The 22634-nt window shown below is 42.3% G+C and overlaps 3 protein-coding genes across 5 annotated transcripts; 2 read left to right on the top strand and 1 right to left on the bottom strand.

Annotated features, from left to right (window-relative positions):
• The first annotated feature begins 5276 nt into the window (after nucleotides 1–5276).
• On the top strand, nucleotides 5277–20297 carry LOC122612966 (aquaporin). Of its 3 annotated transcripts, none has more exons than XM_043786894.1 (4): nucleotides 5277–5873; nucleotides 13537–13715; nucleotides 19226–19579; nucleotides 19637–20297. In XM_043786894.1, the coding sequence occupies exons 1-4, from the start codon at nucleotides 5858–5860 to the stop codon at nucleotides 19823–19825; spliced, it is 738 nt and encodes a 245-aa protein (XP_043642829.1). In that variant the 5' UTR covers nucleotides 5277–5857; the 3' UTR covers nucleotides 19826–20297. The 3 variants fall into 3 exon arrangements, with proteins under 3 accessions (XP_043642829.1, XP_043642830.1, XP_043642828.1); XM_043786895.1 differs by lacking the exon at nucleotides 5277–5873 and adding an exon at nucleotides 7123–7141; XM_043786893.1 differs by lacking the exon at nucleotides 5277–5873 and adding an exon at nucleotides 10071–10303.
• On the bottom strand, nucleotides 15188–19219 carry LOC122612967 (C-type lectin 37Db). The gene has a single exon (XM_043786896.1). It carries the CDS (start codon nucleotides 17327–17329, stop codon nucleotides 16751–16753), a length of 579 nt encoding a protein of 192 aa, XP_043642831.1. The 5' UTR covers nucleotides 17330–19219; the 3' UTR covers nucleotides 15188–16750.
• A 1528-nt stretch (nucleotides 20298–21825) lies between the features above and the next one.
• Nucleotides 21826–22578, top strand: LOC122614329 (integumentary mucin C.1). The gene is made up of 2 exons (XM_043788891.1): nucleotides 21826–22215; nucleotides 22304–22578. The coding sequence occupies exons 1-2, from the start codon at nucleotides 21852–21854 to the stop codon at nucleotides 22453–22455; spliced, it is 516 nt and encodes a 171-aa protein (XP_043644826.1). The 5' UTR covers nucleotides 21826–21851; the 3' UTR covers nucleotides 22456–22578.
• Nucleotides 22579–22634: the final 56 nt, after the last annotated feature.

Raw genomic sequence — 22634 nt, 5'->3', positions numbered from 1 at the left:
GAATCATGAATGGATTAAAAAATCCTCCTCATTAAATAAACAGATCATTTGCATTCTAAACTACAAAAGTTTGTATTTCCTAGTAAGATTTTCCCAATTTTAAATTTCTTATATCACAATTACAGAAATTTCATAGCGTTGCTAAGCATATAGTAAATTATTCGAATTTTCGTCTGGTTAATAATTGTGTTTATCAAATCCGACGACATATGATTCAACTAAATGTAGTTGTAACACTTCCATCGAAATGTGCCTCGGAGAAACAAACAAGTATAAATCATAGCCGAAACTCCCCTTAAATCATGACACACAACGTACTTGCTGTGGATAAAGATCTCTTCTGATTTACATGGAGCAAAAAGAACACTTCTTTATTGGGACAAAAAGGAAAATCAAGCACACCTTTCAGCTGAATGGGAACATATGAACCAGTGGACTCCTCCTGACACTTGACTCCTGACACCTGGGCAACGCCCACCTTTCAGCCACCACTCTCAATTGTCCTGCGATGACCTTGGCCCGACATTGCGCCCATTTGCATATGGCCTGTAATCCTGTGGCAGGGCTGGGCTTTTTGCTTATTTTTCCGCTGGCGTGGAGCCCCAATGTGAAATATGGGAAAGCAAAGTAATTGTGTCCTGACTGGCAAAATAATAAATTAGAAGTGTCCGGTCATAGCGCCCCCGAGTGGGAAGCCATTAATTAAATCAGACATAGCTGGAATTTAAAGCTGGCAGTCGCACAATTCAGTGATCTGGGGAGTGGGCTTTCTGCAGAGGGATTACTTCAACTTAATTAGTTAACTCTTCTTCTACATTCGCGATAATACCGAGGTATTTTCATTAACTCCTTGAAATCCACCATCTATATGCTGCTTTACGCCATGTTAGCATACTTACCGATAAATCAACATGCATTATCGGATCGGCCACTTCTGCACCTATAAAATGAGTTGCTGATATGCCAAAACTAGATTAAATGCTTTTAATCCAATGCCTGGAAACGCCGAACGAGTTTCAAGAAGAGTTCTCTGCTATTAGCGGAAGCATACATTATTTTCGCCGGCAAAGCGCTAATTTAGTTTTATTTTAAAGCCAAGTGTGCCTTGATTGCCGCTTAAAATCACATTGCGAAAAACCTCGGAACATCTGCGATGGCTTATCAGTATCGGACATAAGCAAATTTCAACAATTGCCATTTTTTATGTGCCCATTACCGTTCCCCATCGTAATGGGCTCTCGATATATAACACGTACGCCATCAGTCAACCTAACAAAAAAGGGGAAAAAGTGAGTAAAAAAATTGAAAACAAAACAAATCGTTCTTGATGTATTTTTATATAAAACAAAAGCCAGTGCGAGAACGAAAAACGAAGAAGTTGGGTAAACACAAATGGCAAATTGTACATGTACAAGTACAAGTGCTTGTGTCAATCAATACTGGAGTGCTGCGAACTTTTCGAATTCTCGCATTCGATAGATGGGATGGAGCCTTTTATTTCTGCTTAATTACCTGCAATTTTTGGCCCGGCACGCGCTTCCACATCGCTCATACGCAGCGTGTACACCGCGCATGCGGCAGGAAGTGAGTATACGCCTCGTGTGCCCGAATCAACCTTAACATTTGGCTGCGAGAATGCGAGGCACTCGCAGAGGTAGATCTGCGATCCATGGGCAGGCAGAACTCGGCTGCGATGCCCGCATAAGATTCAAGATTCGCTTCCACGAAAGCTCTTCGAAATATTTCCCACGGCGCATGCGTGAAGACAACTCGACGACAACAACGACAACAACTCCAAGCAGAGGTTAGTCATGGCTGCAAAAATATGATGGAGTCTCGAGATCGCGATCGCGATGGAGACGTAGATGTATACTCGTATGTAGATGACGATGGAGGAGAGGCCGCGCCGGCGACAAGCGACTGTAAATGTGCAAAACAAATAGCTCTACAACAATCCAACATTTCGAATTGGACTTGGACGAGGCTTGCCAAAAAACAATAACGAGAACCGCAAGAGCAGACACAATGAAGCCAAACGCCAAACGCCGAACGCCAACAGCCGCAAGCAGCGGCCTTATTGAAACATAGTGTGTGATATGCGCGTACAGTGAACGCGGGCTAAGGCGGATGCCGAAACTGAAAGCATAGCTGTGGAACTCAATATACATATGCTAGTTACTTAAAATTTATGAAATAAAATTAGAGATAAAATTATATGGAATACCCAGAAGAGCACATAAATTACTTGGATTGCGAGTATATTTAAGCCCCCAGATTGTGCTACTCTAAAGTATTTGTATTATGTACTATAATGTATATATTATTATGTACTATAAACTTGTACTTTAATATATGTATATTTAAACAAAATGGCTTACACTATGTTTACTACTACTATATTTTAGTAGAACCTCCAAGGTACAGTGGTACCCCACGTGCGCCATACATCATACCTAGAAAACCCATCTGAATCCGAGTTTGCATAGACCACGGTCTCGCCCTCACGCATCGCGGAGACCCACAGTTTTGCAGCGGGCCACTAACCAAGATTGATGGAGTGTCAAAAGGCGGAGATAGAGCATCGCAGTTGGGAAGGAGAAAAAAGTGGAGAGGGTGTGCGACATCGACCTTTATTCGGTTTTTGACTGCGCGGCTCGGGCCAAATCAATGACAGGCTCCCAGTTTTTGCCACCTGATTGAACCAATTTCGGGCCATTTAATTTTCCACCGACTCATTGGCGCTCATTGTGCGCCCAAATTCATTTCAATTCGTTTATTAGCCGCCCCCATAGGCGCAACTCAGTTTGTACCCATTCGGTGCGAGATTATCATCGTTTCTGCCTGTGCGCGCTTACACTTTTGTATTATTCATCTTTGTTTTCTTTATATGTATATATTATTATTATTTTCTTCTTTTTCGATCCACTTGGCGATCGTCCGTCATTTGCAGTTACAATTGCCAATGTTTCAATGTCAGTGGAGTCCGCTCCGCTTACGGTTATTATTGTTGCCGTATTTCGAATTGTTTTCGAAGCATCACAAGTGCCAAGTGCAGAGAAAACAGATAATTGCACAAAACTGAATTAAATTTAATTTGGATTTGGTAATTGCAGTGACCATTTGACTGATTTATGTGGTTTTGCATGGGTCCTACGCAAATTTGAATCGTTTCATTGGGGAAAAAATAGTTTCGGGATTTCCACTGTCACTTATTTACCATTACAGTGATTCTTATAAATATAAGTATAAGTTCTAAAGTGGGATATAAACATTTTTGTAGGTCCTTACTATCAGTAACTACCAATAATAACAATTGCTTACAATTATTTCTTCTCGGTTATTACTAAAACCCCTTTGTGCTTTCGATGTATTCAAAGTTTTGTTAAAGTTTAGCCCCATCTATTTTACAAACCTATCGTAGATAATCAAAAAACAACTTAATAACAATTAAAGCGACTCTACTTTGATGACTTCTACTATTCCCATCCTCGATGAAATTATACCTTCAATTGGTTTTCTTTGAGCAAACTCATAGGAGGAACTCATTGGTGAATGAAAAGCCAGTTGAAAGGAGGCGGCAGCCCAAGATCTATTGGCAACTCGGTGATTATTATCTCGCCCATTTAGCCAGAGTTCGTGCCATTTTAATGGTTAACTGGCATTAAACATAATTACTCATTAAAGCCACAAAGCCGGCAGGTCTTTCGCTTGACTTCCCCGAGCGAAGGCACAAGTAAGTTCGTCTGCGAGTTGGCTCTTGTTTTCATAATGGCCGAGACGCTTCCACAAACAAAATCGCAGCTCTTGACGAGCAAGTCTCCTTTTATTTTGGGTTGTCACTTGTTTTGTCAATAACTCGCAACTGTTGCTCTGTTAAGAGATAAAAATAGCCGCGACGACGACGTCGACAAGGTAAAAGCCGAGCAATCAATATGGCATATTAAAGTCGTGGAAAGCTGTTTAAAAGTGAAACTGATAAGGGCCAGCCGTCCATAGCCCATTAGCCCAGTTTGAAGGTGGAAAAGCTGCATTAAGGTGCCATTAAAACAAAATGAAAACAGTTCCGGCATTCAGCTGGTTGGGTGGGTGTTCTACTACCACTGCTTGGTGGTTCAAGCTGGCTGGTTCAATCTGGGTGGTTCAATTAGGGTGGTTCAATCAGGGTGCTTTAATCTGGGTGGTTCAATCTAGGTGGTTCAATTAGGGTGGTTCAATCTGGGTGCTTCAATCAGTCACGTGCAGCGTGTGTGGATTACCAAAAGTCAAAACCCCCCGGAATGATAAGGTCTCAGCTATGCGATAATTGCGTCTGAGGTCCGGCATGACCAGCGCAATTAGATTGACCAAAAATGTTTTTATTGCTCCTCTCGAGTGTTGTGTGCCACACACGTCCATATATCAAGTGAGCAAAATGGCAGGCGAGTAGTTCTTAGGCTGTGTGCAAAACCCAAAATGGCTGTGAACTTTCCCCTTGGTCGGAAACCATTGGATTATGAATTTGGCCATCTGACGGATAATTGGACTTTATGGGTTTTTAATTGCCGCCATATAAGCAGTACTGTATACTAGGAGCTTTGTGTGATTAAACATCGCATATCCCAAAGAGTAAGACACTTGCCACCGATTCTATATTATATACTTTACTTATTATCTTGTCTATATTATATCTGCATCAAGAATATATTTGTTTCGGATATGAAACAGTTGATTTAAACCGATGTTATGCCAATTGGCTATAGAATAACTTTTAAGGAGAGCCCATACATATATCATCAGTAACGGTTAGCTGATAAAACCATGACTGGAAAGTGTTTGGTGTTACGGGGTAGACGCGAGCCATTACTCATACTCTTGCTTCGAAAAATAACGAAGCCACAAGCCACACTGACTAATTTAAGTCAGAACTAACTAACTGAGAGCTTTTTCCGAGGGCCCAAGTAGGGATTTAATATTTTGCCAGCAACTCACAGCTGACAACTCACTACTCACAACACACTCTGGCAAAACAGAGCCATCAAAAGGAAGAGGTCCGCGCCCATGAGCCGTAACAAATGTTTTCGCGCCCCCATTCGATTAAGTCATCCAGATCCTTTGGCTTCCGAGTGGGCACAAGTGGGCACAAGTGGAGCTCCGCAGTGGCCAAGCCCCAAAACTGAAAAATCTGACTGAGGCAGCGACGCCGACTGCGACTGCGACTGCGACCGCGACTGCGACTGCGGCAGAGAGTATATCAGTTACAGTCGCAGCGTTGGCAACGCTTATTTGCGCTCGAGCAGCGAACGTGGTAGCACAGCTTTGAGCACTAAGGCACTACAGCACTACAGTCCAACTGCGAGAAAGAAAAGCGGCAGTTTCGAAAATCCGAAAAGGAAATCGAGTTCGGAGCGGTTAGTTTAATTGGCGATAATAATAATAAAATCGAGTTAGTGCACGTTGCGCTTTCCAATCACAAAGGAAAATTTTAAAAATATTGCAGTCCAGTGAAGAAATACGCCTGGCCATCAGTCAGTCAGTTAAACGGGTGAAAATAATTTGAGAAAAACTCCGCTTTCCGCCCATTCGACTCCGTGTGGTCGAGTGGCAGACAATTGTGCAACCTCAAGACTCTTAACCTTAACAATTATATTTCGGCCACAAAAAACTATTGGCACCATTCAGTTCAGTTCGATTCGAGTGCGCGCCAACTCACTTTTACCCGCAGCCAAAAGCAATAAGGCAAAAAGCACGCTTTGAAAACGAAAGCAAAGCACAAGTTCGATTCAAACGCCCCACGCTTGCCAAAAATCTCAAGTGGCAGCCCCCAGAAGACAGTAGAGCGGAGCCAGAAGACAGAAGACCGAAGACAGAAGACAGCAAAATGGTCGAGAAAACAGGTGAGTGATTGGCGATTGGAGGCTGGAGAATGCGAACTATGCGTGTGTATGTGCGTGTGTGCGAAGGTTAATTGCGAGCAAAATTGGGGGCGAGAGTGCGCCAAATTGTTGTGCTTTTGTGCGAAAGTTAATCCCACTCGTTCGGGGCTTTCCTCTTTTGCTTGCAAAATATAACAACAAATGTAGAGTGTTTAATTTCCAAAACTATTACCCGAATTGGTTCGCAACTTGCTATTGCTGTTGAAATAATTGCAGAGGAACTGCACCTACTTATAAATCTCTTTCTTCTATCTTTTGTTATCTTACACGAGCGAAATTAAAATTACAAAAATATTACAATAGAATTTTTAAAAATCGTCTTTTAATTGAATTAAGTACGCATTTTGTCTATTGGATTTCACTTTCAAAGCACACAAACAAACAGTAACCCGAAATGTGCCTTAAATTAATCATTCTTCCACAATCAATCAACTTTAATAAGCCATGCAAAGATGTTTTGATAAATCATCTTTGTTTTTTTTTTTTGTGAGTGGTTGGGCGAATCAAAGAGTAGCCCGCCTGTCGATAACGATAACGAGATGATTGGTTTTCAATAATTTCTCTGGCGCAGCATGACAAAGACAGTAAATTAGCCCCGAGTTATTTTTCTATAGTTAGGCGTAGTTTTTGTGCTTCGATTTAGCTTCCGTGGCGATTGATGATGGTTTCTGTAACTGAAAGTTTGCATGACAGCAAAGCCTCGAATGAAAAAGATAGATAGGAGAAAACTTTGCTAGGTAAAGAGTAAACAACAGCGGAAACTCCGGTCGGGGCAATTTATGCGATGATGATGATGATGTTGATGGTGATGACTCCCCAATGAAAGCAATAAAACCACAGCGAACCAAGTCAAGTCATGTGAATGAACTGAAGAAAATAAGTCTAAAAGCCAAATAAATAAATAGGAACTTTTATTTGCGCACTCTCAACAGCCAATTAATTGAAAACCTAATTGCATTCGCTATTTACTCCGCAGAATTAAAGCCGATCTTCCGCCGATATCGTTGTGATAATGGCCATAATATTTACCCGGCCCTGAATACTCATTTGGCGGGCAAGAATTCTCGGTTCCAGCTAATTAATGTCAACGCCTGAGCATCTATTTGCCCAAGTGTTCAAACACAGGGCTCCCTATTTGATTTAGATATTAAATATGTTCACTTAACTTGGCTGCTTAATGGTCGAATGGAATTTCTAGACCAGTAAGCGGTTAAAAATAGGCGAGTGAGGTGCGTGAGAAATTCGCGGCCCTTTGGCGCTGAAAACTCTGCAGATTGTTGTACACACGAGTGGCTAATTTGATACCCTCTTTCGCCTAACATCTTTCCGCCTCATAACTCAATGCGTTGTCATCTTGGACAGACATCACGATATATGTGTATATATATAGACTTCCAGCTGAAGTTAGTAGCTGCTGTTTTTGCGGACTCGCAGATATAAAATTACGGTAATAATCGTGAGCGGAGTTGACATGACATCACGGTGAAATTGGCATTCAAAACAGTAGCACACTTAAGGCCAGGAAGTGGTTTTGGTACGACGCGTCGTGGAGAACATTTAGACATCTAGCACAGTCAGTGCACATCCCCACTTAATTCCAATTCCACCCAACTGAGCTGAGTTCTCAATGGAAGATCAACTTGTTTGCTAAGCGGATAGCTTATAATTAAGATAATAAGCTGCCATTGAGATGCAGAGGGGCGAAGATGCTCGGTTCCCATGGAAAGTTTTCGATTCACGTAACGATCAATTAAATCTACGGAATTGTGGGCATAATAATTGAAATGTTCATATCTCATTGATTTGCAATAGAAGTGACTGTGTGACTGTGTACAGTTCCGAAAATTTAATGCACTTGGGTATATTTCAAATTTAAGAAGAAATCCGAGAGAAATACAACTTTGTTGGCTTTTAAAAAGCCATCAATTAAACAGCCTTTCAGTCTCCCAATTTTCCCTATCGTCGCGCAAATTATCGCCATTAATTGACAAACTTCCAAAGTTAGTCATAAACCACAAACCCCAATAAATATCCCCTGATTTATGGTGCATTGTAAACGAGTTAGCGACATAAATTCGTTTGAGCAAAAGCCCATAAAGATTACAAGTGAGTTGGAACGTACTCCTCCCGCACAGCAAACGAGCAAACGAAAACTGAATAGTCCCTGCCCATCCGACTAATTAATTTATAACGATTTTAATGGCCAGCGAACAGGTTTCGATCTTTCCCGCGACTGTTATTAATAAAATCATCACCTTGCCGAACAAAAGTGCCCAAGAGTTGCGCCAAGCCGAAATTAATAATCCGATTAAATTGATTAATTGTTGTAGACGAAATGGATTGAAAACAATGTGCCAGAACCTTTTGTTTTGCACTTACAGATGCGAAATTAATGCCCTGTGCTTGGCATTAACTTCGGAAAATAATTTGCATACATGGTCAGGAATAACGCTTGTAAATTTACACAACCCATTTAAGAGGTTCGGTATAAACCGGCAAACTTCTGGAGAGACACACCTTAATATCCTTTGTTCCAGGCCAGAGTCTTACGCAAAACCCATACAAGCTGTCCCTTAAAATTTCGCTAATTTATTTCACTTTCTTGTTGATTATAATTGCACACGTGCCAGAGTGACGTCAGTCAAGAAAATTACCACTTGATACGCCTTAAAAACTATCATAAGCCATTAGACTAGTCCTGGAGAATCCCTTTTGCCAGTCAATTTCTTCCGATCCCTTCCCATTTTGAATGATTGGGAAACATATGAGCAGAAATGGCCATAAATTAGGGAACTTATGCCAAAATTGCGTGCCAGGAGCGAATTAACGAGTCGGGAGTATGGAAACGAGGTGAGAAAAGGCGACAGGCGATGACATTGCTCATGTTCTAATAATACGCAGATAAGTCATGGCTAACCCAACCCCAGTTCCCCAATTAACATAACCAGCCAAGTGATTCGGGGCCAGGACTTGGGAGCGGCTTCCGAAGAGCCAAGCCTTTGACTTGGCCTTTATGGCCCTTCATGGGCACGTGTGCCCCACCACGAGCCCTCACTTTGATTTTTTAGCCTCAGCCAAGGTTGGGGCCAAGAGGCACTGAGAGAAAGAAGAACTTGAAAGTTCTAGTTCAAACAGTAGAGTACTCTTCAATAGTTTGAATGGTTTACATTCAGAGTTTCTAAGCCACTTTAGTATGTACACGTTCCTCGTGTACCTTCTGGACTAAAACTCCTTCTCCATGGGCAAACTTACACCCAATATCGCTCAGTGTCCGTTCAACACAATGTTTCCAGGATGTGGCATTGGCAACAAACAGCACAGTATAGGTGGAAGACCATGTCGAGCGGACATCCGCGGCAACATCGAGTTTGTGGGAAGTGCAACGCCGCTTTTCCCGGGGGTCAGACATGCACTTGGCTGTCCAGGCCAACTTGGCATAGAATCCGATTCGGAACACAATGTGGATTACTATACTTGGGTCTGGGTGCCACTAATAACACGGTAATTATATGCAGCCTAGCCACCTCAAGCCGTAGATGGGGATCCAAAACCGCCTGGCTATCCGGGAGCAGCCAGCTCACCTGACTCACCTCACTCACCTATCTTATCGGTCAGCAGTTCTGAATTCTGAATAGTCGGTTCAGGCAATAGCCATAAATCGTTGGACTGCACGTACTTGCCAGCAAATACTTAGCAGCGAATTGAAGATGATATCTCGCCCATTGCGAAATAGCTGAGTGCTGCGAGGGCCACTTGAGTCGTGGGGAAGGTTCTGAAAATGTGAAAGTGAAATTTCTCGGTGGGAATTTCTCGGTGGCCACTAGATTGTTATCTACCAGGCCTGCCTGCGATAAGAAAAGCGCTTAGATTCATTGCCTCACATTGTGTGGGGAAGACGCGCAGCGACCTTGACATTAGAATTGAATATGTGGGAGCTTCAGCGAAACGAATTCTCTATACCCTCACGGTAACAGTGGCTTGAATGAAGAAGTAAATCCTTTTGTTTCGGACCAAAGAGTTAAAGAACTAAATCATATAGCAGTTATAAACCCTCTATTTAGAACGAAGGCTTCTTAGAACATGGTTTAATCAAACTTAAAATATTTATTACACATATGGCTTAGCATTTCGACTCTTGGGAAGAGTATGAGACACTTGAAACTCAGTCGGCAAGCGATTTCAATCTCCTCCAGCACGAGGCATACAAAATTTCTTCTTGATTGTTGTTTTTAAACACGGAAGCCGAGGAGCAAGAAAACAAAGTGATACCAAGCTCGACTCGAAGCCACTCTTTACCTGCTTTGAATTTCTAATTTCCGCCTGGCGTTGCAAGAACCTCAAACGGGACGAAGCCATCAAAAGCAAAATGTGTGGCGATTCTTGCAAAGAAAGTATGTATGCAAAAACACAGGAACATTTTGGTATGTGGGTCAGGCGATGACGATTCTCAGCCAACTTGATGGCTTAAAGAATCTGGAACGATTTTGCAGCGGTTAAATATCATTACGCATTCCCCGGGAATTTTTCGATTCGATATTAAATGTTAAGTGTGCGCGTACATGGCGCTTGTTTATGTTTCCATTTGCGATAGCGAAGCAAGTTTGCTTTTGATGTGCGGCCCACTAATTAATTTCATGTCGATGGCAATGGCAATGGCAGTGACAATGTCGTGTTCTGATTGATGGGCTGGGAAAATTGATGGAGTGGTCCCAAGATTTCGAGTTTATTTAGAACGCACCTTTACTTAGAATTCATTCGGCGAGAGCGAGCCCAACTTTTCCCCCTAATTAAATTAATTACCATTCATTATCAAATGGTATTCGACAAATTAAAGGCGAAATTAACAGAGATAAATCTTCATCTCGCAAATGTATCTCGACTGGCCTTGCTGACGGATTGTTTTTATGGCTATATGGCAATATTTTTTGCTTAAATACACACAAAATCCAGCCGAAAACCTCGACGTCGTCACGCCCTCACCTTCCAATTGATGACTATTGTGTGTAATTGTTGTTATTATGATTTTTTCCTTTTGCTAATACAATTTTTAATGTGTTATTGTGGCCGGCCCAGTGATTGGGTTTCGCATTTCGCATTTTCTTCAGACCACTTTCAATGGCACATCAAGATGTGTGTTGTTCGCTGTTTGTTGTTGAGCATTAGCCGAAATCTCCCAAGGATTTGGAGGCAAGAAGGCCTACGAAGGTTGTTGAGGCCCAAAGCAAATCGCACACGGGCCATTTAGATTAAGTTGGGTAAACGTCGCAGATAAGGTTTATTTTTAGGTAGCAGCCACTACTTTATCTTTATGGAGACCTGTTGAGTTAGCTGGCTTCCTGAAAGCCAGCCCCAAGATATAAAGCCCATCAATTATAGAACTGATTGCTGCTGATTGCCGCTGATTGCCAGGCGGGAGTTACTCAGCCCAATTCCTATTATGCAACCCGACCCAAAGTTGCTGCCAATCTGGGTGTCAACCAAACTGGCTAACAGCCATAGCCATCGAGTGCATCAAGTGCATTTCACGTCCCAAAGCCGCCATGAAAGCCGCACAAATTGCTTATTAATGATGCCGGGGTTACATTGAACTTGAATCGCAATCTTCAATTCAATTGCCGTGATTAATATCTGGCAGATGAAGTTATTAATTTCCCCCGCTCAGCGTCGCATTGATTGATTGTCAAACGGGGGGAGGCTCAGTTCGGCAATAATTTGTGTTTGTTCGTCCCACAATGATCGTGTAATTATGTTTGACATTTCGTTATCTTTAATTAAATTCAATTTACATTTGCATTTGTTGTTTTGTCGCGGCAAATTAACATTGAGAGAACAGCGCCTGAATTAAACAAACATTCGATGCAAATAGACCATAAATTTTGCACTCCTATGCTAATTGCGTTTTGGCCAATTGCGATTCTTGTCAACAGGTCGGTCTGGTTTCATTTTCCAATCTTATTTACGCGAGTGTGTGGGTGTTCCAGCGCCCACCGATGTGTCGATTCTATCATATTTCAGTTGATAAAATGGTTATGGCTCCTAATATTCTCTAATGGCCACTTCCTGGGCTTAAAATATTTAGATCGAAACGGTGATAGCTGATTTCTCAAATTTACTGTCACTTTTTAAGACTGTTAGTCACCCCATAAGACCTCACTTGTATCGCTTTGTTACTTTGTAGTTCTATTCCGATAAAAAGTGACGCCAAAGTTGAATTCCACAAAATATCACTAGTTACTGTCGTCGGCCCAAGTTATTTATGGGTTTTGTGTTTTGGTCGGGGGCATTCCCCGGGGATCTCTGCGCATTCAGATCACGTTGTCCTGCAACTGGACACAGCTGGCCATTTGATATTTTCACCCGATTCCCATGTACTCCAATTGAATTTAAAGAGGCTAGTGCAATTTTCAATGGTTTTTAAACTGATGTCAGTGGCAAAAGCTAACTGCTTCCAGATTTTTACGAGTTTTCCCTGCACTGCCTGGCAGTGACTATCGCTGGTTTTCAGAGTCATGGGACGCCAGATAATTGCCGTATTAAGTGAAGTGTGCGAACCCGGCGATAACATCACCAGGTTACTTATCAGCTGAAAACGGAGGCGTTGTGTGCTCATCACTTAATGTGATGTGGTGGTCGAGTGGCGGGCCATAAAATGTATTCTATTTAAATGCGGCTTAAGCAACAGGGTTAGGACCCATTTTTGGCTCTGCTGATAAGCCCCACTTATTGTTCGTTTCACTTCTCCCAATTAACAGGCGTGCATGGGGTGTATAAATAGTTTTATTGGCGGTGCAATCGCGGTGTGGAGTGCACTTTTTCGCAAACATTTGCTAGGACAATTAATTAACACCTACTCATTAGCATTAGCACCCAACGACGCCTGGAAAGGGGCAATAATGACAAATGAAAGGCTTCTGTCAGGAAGTCAACACCGAAGTGCTATTAAACAAATGAATTAATCAATCGATGCAAATTGTTTGAACAGACTGCGCAAGGTGCAAATGTGTTGAATACTTAGTTTGAACAAAGGGTAAACAATTTGAAGCGTGAATTATGCTACTTTAGGCATTTTGCACTGCACTTTGTTTCGCTTATATAAATTATATAAAGTAAGCGCAGGCATTTCGGGAGAATGAGGTGTGAAATTTCACTAGAACTTATTTGACGTAATTGCGCAAAACGTGCATATTTACCAGCTTGTTTATATTGCCTACAACGTCACATAAATACATCAAATACCTTATTTTTTTCCCAGTTCTCTTGTACCAAACGCAATTAAAGTTGAAATTAAAATACAAAAACATACTTGAGTTCGCTGCGAAGTCGAAAAAAGTTCTTACGTTAATTAGATTCTAATTAGTTGGCTGGTTTTCCCCCAGTACTTCTACTCAAATCAGCGCTACACAGTTGCGTTAATTTTTGTTTTTCCATTTGCCACTTTATTGACTAAGAATTGCATCAAACCGACAATAAGCTGACAAAAAGTAATAATTAATAATGATTTGGCATGCGCTGCGCAAGTATCAATCAACTGTTTTTGCGATCTCCGATTTCTGATTTCTGATTTCTGCGATTCGTTGCGATTACTAATCTCTGTCTGTGTTTGGCTCGTATTTTCCATTTGCAGAAATGTCGAAATTCGTTGGCGTTGCCGACATAACCGAGAACAAGAAAATCTGGCGCATGCTGCTCGGCGAACTGGTGGGCACATTTTTCTTGATCTTCGTCGGCGTTGGCAGCACGACGAGCGGAAGTGTACCACAAATCGCATTCACCTTTGGCTTGACGGTGGCCACCATCGCCCAGGTAACTATACGCACACGGATTGCCGATAGGATGGACCAAAGAGCTACGCGCAACGGGGCGTATGATTAATTTTCGGGCCATTCTTACTGGAACTTGTATTAAAACGGCTTGATATGATTTAGAGTTCTTATTTTTAAATATGATAATATTTTTATAGTCAAATCTTTGCTTGTACTATTACATTTTTCCACTTAAGATACTAGATACCAAGTTAAACTATAATACTACTAATTACTATACGATACGACATGATAATATTTGGTTGTACTATTACCTTCTTTCACTTAAGATACTAGATATCGAGTTAAAAATATTTTTACAAAATCGAAATAATATTTTGCCGTTTTAATACCTTTATTATACATTCATGATACTTGGGTCCACCCTAGTAAACGCAATACAGATCATGCGTACAAAGAGAACGCATCGAGCTGCAGACCTGCGATTTGCGATTTGCGGCTTGCGATCTGCTAGCCAAGTCGGAGATTTCAGGCCAGAAGTCGGCGGTGCTGGTGGCGATCGGCGGGCATTTTCAAGGACACGCCACCGCCGCGTTACACTTTCGGCTCATTCACAAACGCAGCGTTTTTGGCCAAGAGACATTGGCATTTAAAAGCGACAACATCGCGGGCATACATATATACAGCACAAAAAACAAAAATCAAATGGCCAGCGAATGCAGCTCGAGCTTGCCGCTCAAAACACAGAACTGAAATCTGAAAACTGAAAACTCAAGACTCAAAACTCAAGACTGCGTGCGAATGTAATTTAGAAAATTGACAGATTTACAAACGCACACTCGCAGTGCGAATAATAAATGCGCGCTCGCAGCAAAAGCGTCTGCGCTGGCAATTAACATTAATCAACACGCAAAATATGCAATTAGATTATTATGCGTTTAATTACGCTATGCTGTGTGCTGTGCGTTGTGCGTTGCCAGTGACGACTGTTGTCGTGCCTTAGCATTTAAAGCATTTAAGGCAATCTGCGCTTTGCATTCGATTCATTCGATTTGTTCGATTTATGGCACTACAAAAGTCAAGCTCAGCCGACCGAATCCATCAAGAACACGAAAAGGCTTCTATGGGCTTCTATTTTTAGATCCCTGTCTCATTAGTTGGGGCATTATGAATGGGAAATTCTTCGGTTTGAATATTATTTTAGCATAAACTCGTATATGGTAATTTTCAGATATATTTTCATACTATATCTCAGAAAGCAATTATTTGTATTAAAGTAGCTCTACTTACGAAGGTTCATCACGTATGCTAAATAATCTACCCGCCCCACGTTGGGCGCTATATATTTGTGTGTTGAATAAGAGGTTGGTCTTACATGCCGCATGACGAATGTGGCGCGGCTAAATAAAACGCTCCCCTCTCGAATTTATGCTTATGACTACACAGTTGCCAGCTAATAATCATACTGAAAGCGTTGATAATTTGCACAATGAAATCAAGTAGCATATTGGCAGCATAATGTATGCTGCTTTTTGCCATTTCCCCGCGGAAAACACTTGCAACACATTCGCTATTAGTGGCAAATTAGTCGGCCGTCGCCGGCCGAATCACGTGAAGAGATCAGTCATGTGCTTGCCACAAGTGGCAGGCTTTGCAGCCTTTCCACATCTCCATGACTTGCAGCGGCGATCGATTGGCCCCGCTGGAGCCCGAGAAAAGCCCCGGTATGCACATGTATTGCCAATTTCGCCAGCAGGTGTGACGACAATGCCCGTTCGTCATCGTCGTCGTTATCGCCATCGCCAAACCCAAATACCCTGCAATAGGTGTTCAATGGAGCGAGACGCGTGGCGTCAAATTGGAAATGGGAAAACGTGCTAATTGCCAGCGATCGAGCGCCCTGGAATGGCCAGTCCACTAGTAATAGTGCCAGAAATAAGTCAAGAAATATGATATTACAAGGCATCTGCTCGGACTGCTGACTATTGAGTGTTGAGTTACCGCTCGCGATCGGCGATTTGCACTTCAAATGCAAATCACTAGCAGATCCACATTTGTATGCAGTTTGCATGCGGCGATTGCTCGAAAGGCGGCAAAGAGGAAGTGAATCAAAGAAAATGAAATTTAATGCACCTGAAAGAGCTTAGAGAAAATGGCAAACGACAGTTGTACGTGCATGGAAAAATTCACATTAACCGATTTTAATGTGGGTTGTAAATTGTCATGTCATGTTAACCGATCGTTATCGAAAATTCAGCTAGGGATTGGCTTTCATAAGGGGTTTCAATTAAACACATTGTTTTCAGTTATACTATAGGAAAACTACCTGCTGCTGATATTAAAGAGTTGCAATAATATGACATTTTGTTGTAGAAATGCCAACAAACTGCCCAATGAGTTAAAATAATAAAGCGATAAACATGCCCATTATTTTGATTTAATTATGCAGCCGTAGCTAAGGCAAAAAAGCGAAAAAAAAACAAGTAAACTTGGTGCGTGCAACGTTCACGTTTTTGTTTTCAATTCGCGATCGCAATCGAATCAACTTGGTTGAACAAACTTCGACTGCGACTTCGACTTTGGCTTTGGCCCGATGCGAACTTGAATTGAATTGGCCAACAAGCAGAACACAACAACAATCGCCAAAATGCCGCTGAAAAGCAGAACGAAACAAACAAGTTAGCATTCGATTTTCAGCTGAAAAGCCATAAAATATGATTTAAGCGTAAATGTCGAGCTTCGGTTTCCACTGCACATGCGTAAGCCAATCGATCTCTATATCGCATGTATTCGTATTGCATGTATATCTCGATCGGGGGAAGCGTCTTGCCAGACTCTTTGTAGCCAATGGAAAACCTTGAGAGCACCGAGAGTGCCGACCCAAAGTAATGATATAGTGGCTTATAAGATTATATATTTAAGATTATATATTCTGATACTGGATCGTATTCCAGCTTGTTCGTTTTTCGTTTTGAATTTCTTCTCAGACTGATTTCTTCTATAAAACATGTGCTTCATGTCATAGCTCAAAACTACCCTTAATTAAAGTTAAAAGGGCTGTAGGTAATTAGTGCTCTATACTTGAATAGATTTCTCGCAAATAAAGAAGAGATGGGCGGAACACGCGTTATCATTCATGGTAGTTTTCCCGTTGAATGTTCGTACATCCACGCACTTTCCATCTTTGGTGGGTTCACCCTCCGCCCAACTCAGAAAGTTTGCTTTCGATCCCTTGGTCACGGACACGAATTCACTTTCGTTGAACTGGCTGGTCACGTCGATCCAGTAGCGATTCAGGCCATTCAGCTGGCTATTGAATCCATCCAACTCCTCCTGAGTTTGCAGACTGGCCAGGTGGCCACCCATTCTATGGCACTTTTCCAACGCCGCGTGCCAGTTTAGCTTCTGTTCCTTTTCGATGTAGTAGTATTTGCTTCCCAGTTGTTGAAAAGTGTCGTTCTCGTTCCTTTCCAGTTTTCTGGCCATGGGTGTATCGTGTGCCAGAAGTAGCTGCGAAGTATTTTGCCTTTCCTGCTGCAAGTTCATTGAAGTGCCAAAACTGTGCAGTCGTCGGTCATTTAGGGCCATTCTCGCAATAGAAACAGCTGCTTCGCAGGCCTCAATCCTTCGCTGCAAACTGCCCAAGTTCGACATGCAGGGATTCAATACTCCATAGCAATATGCAGCACATTGTGCATCGCATTCATTTCCCTGAGGAGAGATGTGAATTTAATATTTTGCATTTCTAAACAACTTATCTGCAGCACTCACCTCGCAGGCTGCTGAGTAGCATGACCTCAGGTATAAAGACAGCACCAAAAGTATAGTAGATCTTAGCATAGCTGCGATTGTGACAACTTTTGAATCCGACTGGCAAGAACAGACTGACTTGGATGCATCGGAACCAAAGATATTAGAAAGCAATCCAGTAAAGAAAGAAAACAGAAAATCTGACGCTTCGTGATAAGAGATGGTCACCATGTACTGCTTATCGCTGTGCACAGCATATATGTATGTAGGTATAGTTATGTACCTTATCATCATGCAGAGAAAAACATAATGCAGTGTCATTAAAATGAATAACAAACTAGACATACATTTCTGTAATGCAATTGGTGTACTATAGAATCCATAATCGGATTGGCAGGGGTCAGGTGCAACTAAAAAGTCATAGCAATTAACAAAGCCACTCGAAATGCGTAGTAATCACATAGGCCTAACTCGATTAGAGCCATACTTCATACCTCATCGATGACTCACGTCTAAGTTCAGTCAGTCCGTCACTCGCGGTTTTCACACGCAGCCGGTCCGTCGATCGCGATTGCTTTCGTTGCATATATTAAATTTAATTATGGGTTTCGGGCTCGACAATAAATTTGATTAATTTCACGACTCTTCGAGTGTGCGCAACTACGAGTTTAAAGCACCCAAGACGACGAGTGGAGTGGATTGGATTGAGTCGAGAACAATAGGCCTACCATTGTGGCTGAAATCCAAAAGCTGAAAACTAAAAACTGAAAACTAAAAACTAAAAACTCCGATCAGAACGATTAGGTCAGGCGGGGAGTAGCATTTGGCAGCAAAGGCGGCAACTTAGTATTACAGACAAAGTCGAAATTGCGCTGCACGCATGAGCATAACCAAAATGTCAAGAAGTTGTTCGAGTTGTAGTGGCTGCTCGGATTTGTGGCCTATTGCCTGTTGCCTATTGCCGTTTGGGCCGCAATCGCGACTCGTACTTGCTCTTGGCGGCATTTGTAATTAGCGTTTTGTGGCCGAACAGCCAAAGCCAACACACGGCCACTTTTCGCGCATTTATTAATTAAACGCAAAGCGACGCACGACATTGGCCGTGCGGCGAACTGCGAACTGCAAACTGCAAACTGCAAACTGCGAATCGCGAAATCCATATCAAAATCGAATTCGTATCAGCAAAACGCAGAGAAACACGGCTGCAAAGAGATTTCAAACATAGAAGCCTGCACATCGACCTTGGGCCGAGTGAGCAGTGCGTTTCGGCTCCATTCATAACACTCGATCCAATCCAATCCGATCCAATCCGATCCAATCCAATCCGATGTGATGATCGGCTGTGATTTCCAGTTAAGTGGTTCCATGTGATCCCTCCACGGGCGATGACTCAACAGAACCCCGGATCACTTTTACTTTCCAGCCAGCGCGACCTGAACTTTGCAGACACGCTAAACACAATAAATGCACTCGAGTGCATCTCGCGTCTGACAAATTGCTTGTATCCGCTGGCAGTTCGATGTGCAGGCGATTGTGCAACGGAAAATTCGGAAAATCGCACAATCAGCTCCATGGCAAAGGGCAAACTTCGATGGAAGATGGTTAAGATGTTGCGTTGTCAACTCGACATTGGCAAGCCCCGATTCAGGTGGAGATAGGCCATTATGTTTGACTGGGCCTCACCCTCCACAAGTTTAGTTTCTTCTTCATATTTTAATGATCATCACATTACTATTACTGATATTCTACTACCTATTTATTAATATAACCTTGGACATCCTTCAATTCTGTGCTCCTCAGGGCTTGGGCCACCTCAGTGGCTGCCACATCAACCCGGCCGTCACCCTTGGATTCCTGATCGTCGGCGAGATCAGCATCCTGAAGGCTTCCTTCTACATGATCGTCCAGTGCGTGGGCGCCATTGCTGGAGCGGCTGTGATCAAGGTGGCCCTCGATGGAGTGGGTGGTGCCGACCTGGGGGTGTCCTCCTTTGATCCGGCGCTGAACTGTGCACAGGCGGTGCTGATCGAGGCGCTGATCACCTTCATTCTGGTGTTCGTGGTCAAGGCGGTTTCGGACCCTGGCCGCCAGGACATAAAGGGATCGGCGCCACTGGCTGTTGGCTTGGCCATCACCGCTGGCCATCTGTGCGCGGTAAGTACGCAGTGCAGGAGTACTCCGACTGGAGGGTAATAAGTGTGCCAATTGCAGGTGAAACTCAGCGGTGCCAGCATGAATCCCGCCCGCTCCTTTGGCCCCGCCGTGGTGCAGGGCGCCTGGTCCTACCACTGGGTCTACTGGGTGGGTCCCATTGCCGGCGGCCTGGTGGCCGGAATCCTCTACAGATTAGTCTTCAAGGTACGCAAGGGCGATGATGAGACCAACTCGTACGACTTCTAGACCGTGGCCGAATACCGTTCATGTAATCCTGTAAATGTCCGCACCTGCTTCCCATTCCCATCACACATCCGCTTCCCATTCAGCCAGGTCCACATCGAATTCGTTTGCCAAAATTTCTCGTAGTTTAGGTTTGGTTTGCTCCACCATCCACCAACCAAGCAGAACTTTCAGCGCAATTGTACCATTTAAATTGTTATTTTAGTAAGAAAGCAAGTGTCTCGTTTAGTTGTACCGCGAAGCCAGCACTTCAAAATATGCAATATTGTATTTGAGTAATTTTAAGCTAAATTATATGCACATCATCATTACGCGAATCGAAGGAAAACTGTATTGAAGCTTCACTAAATTTTACTGCGAAAGCACTTTCCAAACCAGCGAACTGGTGGATCACCCATGCCGTTGATCGCCACTTGCTGTGCACCTGCGAATTGTATTATGACTATGTGTAATAAAAAATATTAAGAAAATACAACCGTCCATCTTTGTCTGAATGTCCTGGGGCTTCACTCATCGCCAATCATCATCAGTGGCATTACTACTATTAATTACTTGCACCACATCCCTAAAACAACTGGTAATAATTGGTACTGAACTATGTTCAGAAATAAGGAATCTGCTGCTTAATTTGGGCTTACCAATATGTTTATAAGTGAAATCAAAATGCATCACAGGCAATCATCATTTGGTGACATTCTTACTAAGTTCTGGAGTTTAGACCTATGCTGCTTTTGGAAGTAAACTAATCTGGGAAATTGAGTATAGTTTTCCGAGATTTCGAAGGAGAGCATTCAATGGAAATCGCTTGGTGTTGCAATAAGTATAAAGTGGCCGTTGAGCCGTGTGTGGGGTATCTTTCTGTGTGGATGCTAATGTATACATTTCAGCTTAAGAAGGGCTGTACCCCATTTCAAGGTCATGAATCATTGTGGTCACTAGACGCCCTCAGAATCCCTGTAATGGCTTGGTTCGCATTCTCGATCCTTTGCATTCTACTGATGATGTACTGCGTGCTCACACAAACAGCATAACTCGGATTTCTTTCCATACGTGTATTAATTAGGATATTAAGGTATTTTGGTTTTTTTTGGGTTTTGGTTTCCTTAACTATGCTACCGGCATTCTAAACTGTGTTTTTATTTTCAGGTTTGATTTAAGGATCGTGGACGGGAAGGACGTTTAAATGTGCTATTACCTTTAGCATCATTAAAAAACACAAAATATTAAGTATTTTGTAACTATAAAATAGTAACTATAAAATATTCTTAATAAGTATTTTATGAATGACTACGGGCTGGCCCTATATTAAAAGGATTTATACATTAAAAACAAAAACATTTCATTGAGTTTTTATTGATTTGGGGGAATCATTTAGCTATCTGGTTGCCTTTTCGCTGAAATGATTACTTTTCTACATATTGAAATGTATTCTACACACAGCTAGCCGAGAAGCGAACCCGTTCCGTTTTTTGATAAGGTAATGTCAATGCCTAACACTAGAGGGCGGTAAAAATTGCTTTGGAAACAGCCACAAAGTCAAAATTATTCTATTTATTATTACCGAATTTTGCAATTGTTTCCGAGCGGTTCTAATATCTCCGAATTTAAAATTTGTATATTATTTTACTTACATAGGACTTTTTTATTTTCAAGGAGAATTTTCTCACTGATTACCTTTTCTACTACCATTACTCACTTTGTATACTTACTATACGCCAGTTTATAAAGAAGTCGAATAATAAAGTATTACAAGGTAAGTTGCCCATGCGTGCCTACCAACCCGCAAGTAATTGCAGCGCTCCAAAATGCCATGTTAGCCTTAAATTCTGATAAGCAATTTCGGAACCCACTGCCCAAAATGTTCAGTGTGTTTGCTCAACCGATCATTTTGTAGATGCCAGTGAATTTTTTGAGCACCTAAAGTCTCCCTGCCGGTTTGCTTCTGTTATCAGACCAGCTAAACATCGAAGCTCGGCATCGGTTTTAGTATTCGAGCTAATCAGCCACCGTAACTACAGCTCGCTTAAGAATGTGTTCCTGCGTAGTAGTTCCATTGCTTCTGTTCTGTTTTCTGTTGGGAGGCACTTGGGCTCAGGATACTATTCCAGAGATACCCGATTATTCTCGGCCAACGGAGCCCACAACAACTACCACAACAGAAGTTCCAACCACCTCTACACCAAAATCGACCACAACTACAACAACGCAACAGCCCTCAACTACAACAACAGAACCCACCACAAGCACTACAACAACGAAACCCATCCCGACTTCAACCACACAAAGGACTCCCTTGGATCCACCCACTAGGACAACTAAGAAGCCAAGCCAAGAAGTGTGGATGCAACCACTAGAAAGGTGCTTTCTGACCAACCAGATGGAGTATAGTACCTGTAAGTGCGATGGGAATGCGGGAGAGATGATGAAGCGGACTGGGAACTGGGTGAATCACATTTCATCTGTTTGTTTTTCAATTTGCAGGCTGGCGAATCCCACCGACGTCCAGTTGTTATCGCTGCTGCTACTACTACGACAGCCATATCACCGAATGTAGTAAGCTCCACCAAGGGCCTTGTGTGGCGTATGATTATGCCAAACTGAAAGTACACGTAAATTGGAGGGAAGTATTGTAAAGTTAAATGAAATGAACTGAAATAAAAACAGTGAAATGCTTGTGCAACCATGTATCATGAATACTAAGTGTTTTAAAAAACACAAGGTTTGGATGATGAACAAATAATAAAATATTGGTCAAATTTGCAACACTCATATATGTATATATTTTTGCAAATGCTAAAGCAGCGGAAATAAA

The sequence above is a fragment of the Drosophila teissieri genome, chromosome 2R, assembly GCF_016746235.2.
Source record: "Drosophila teissieri strain GT53w chromosome 2R, Prin_Dtei_1.1, whole genome shotgun sequence".
Classification (NCBI taxonomy): Eukaryota; Metazoa; Arthropoda; class Insecta; order Diptera; family Drosophilidae; genus Drosophila; species Drosophila teissieri.
This window is presented reverse-complemented; position numbering and strand designations above follow the sequence as displayed.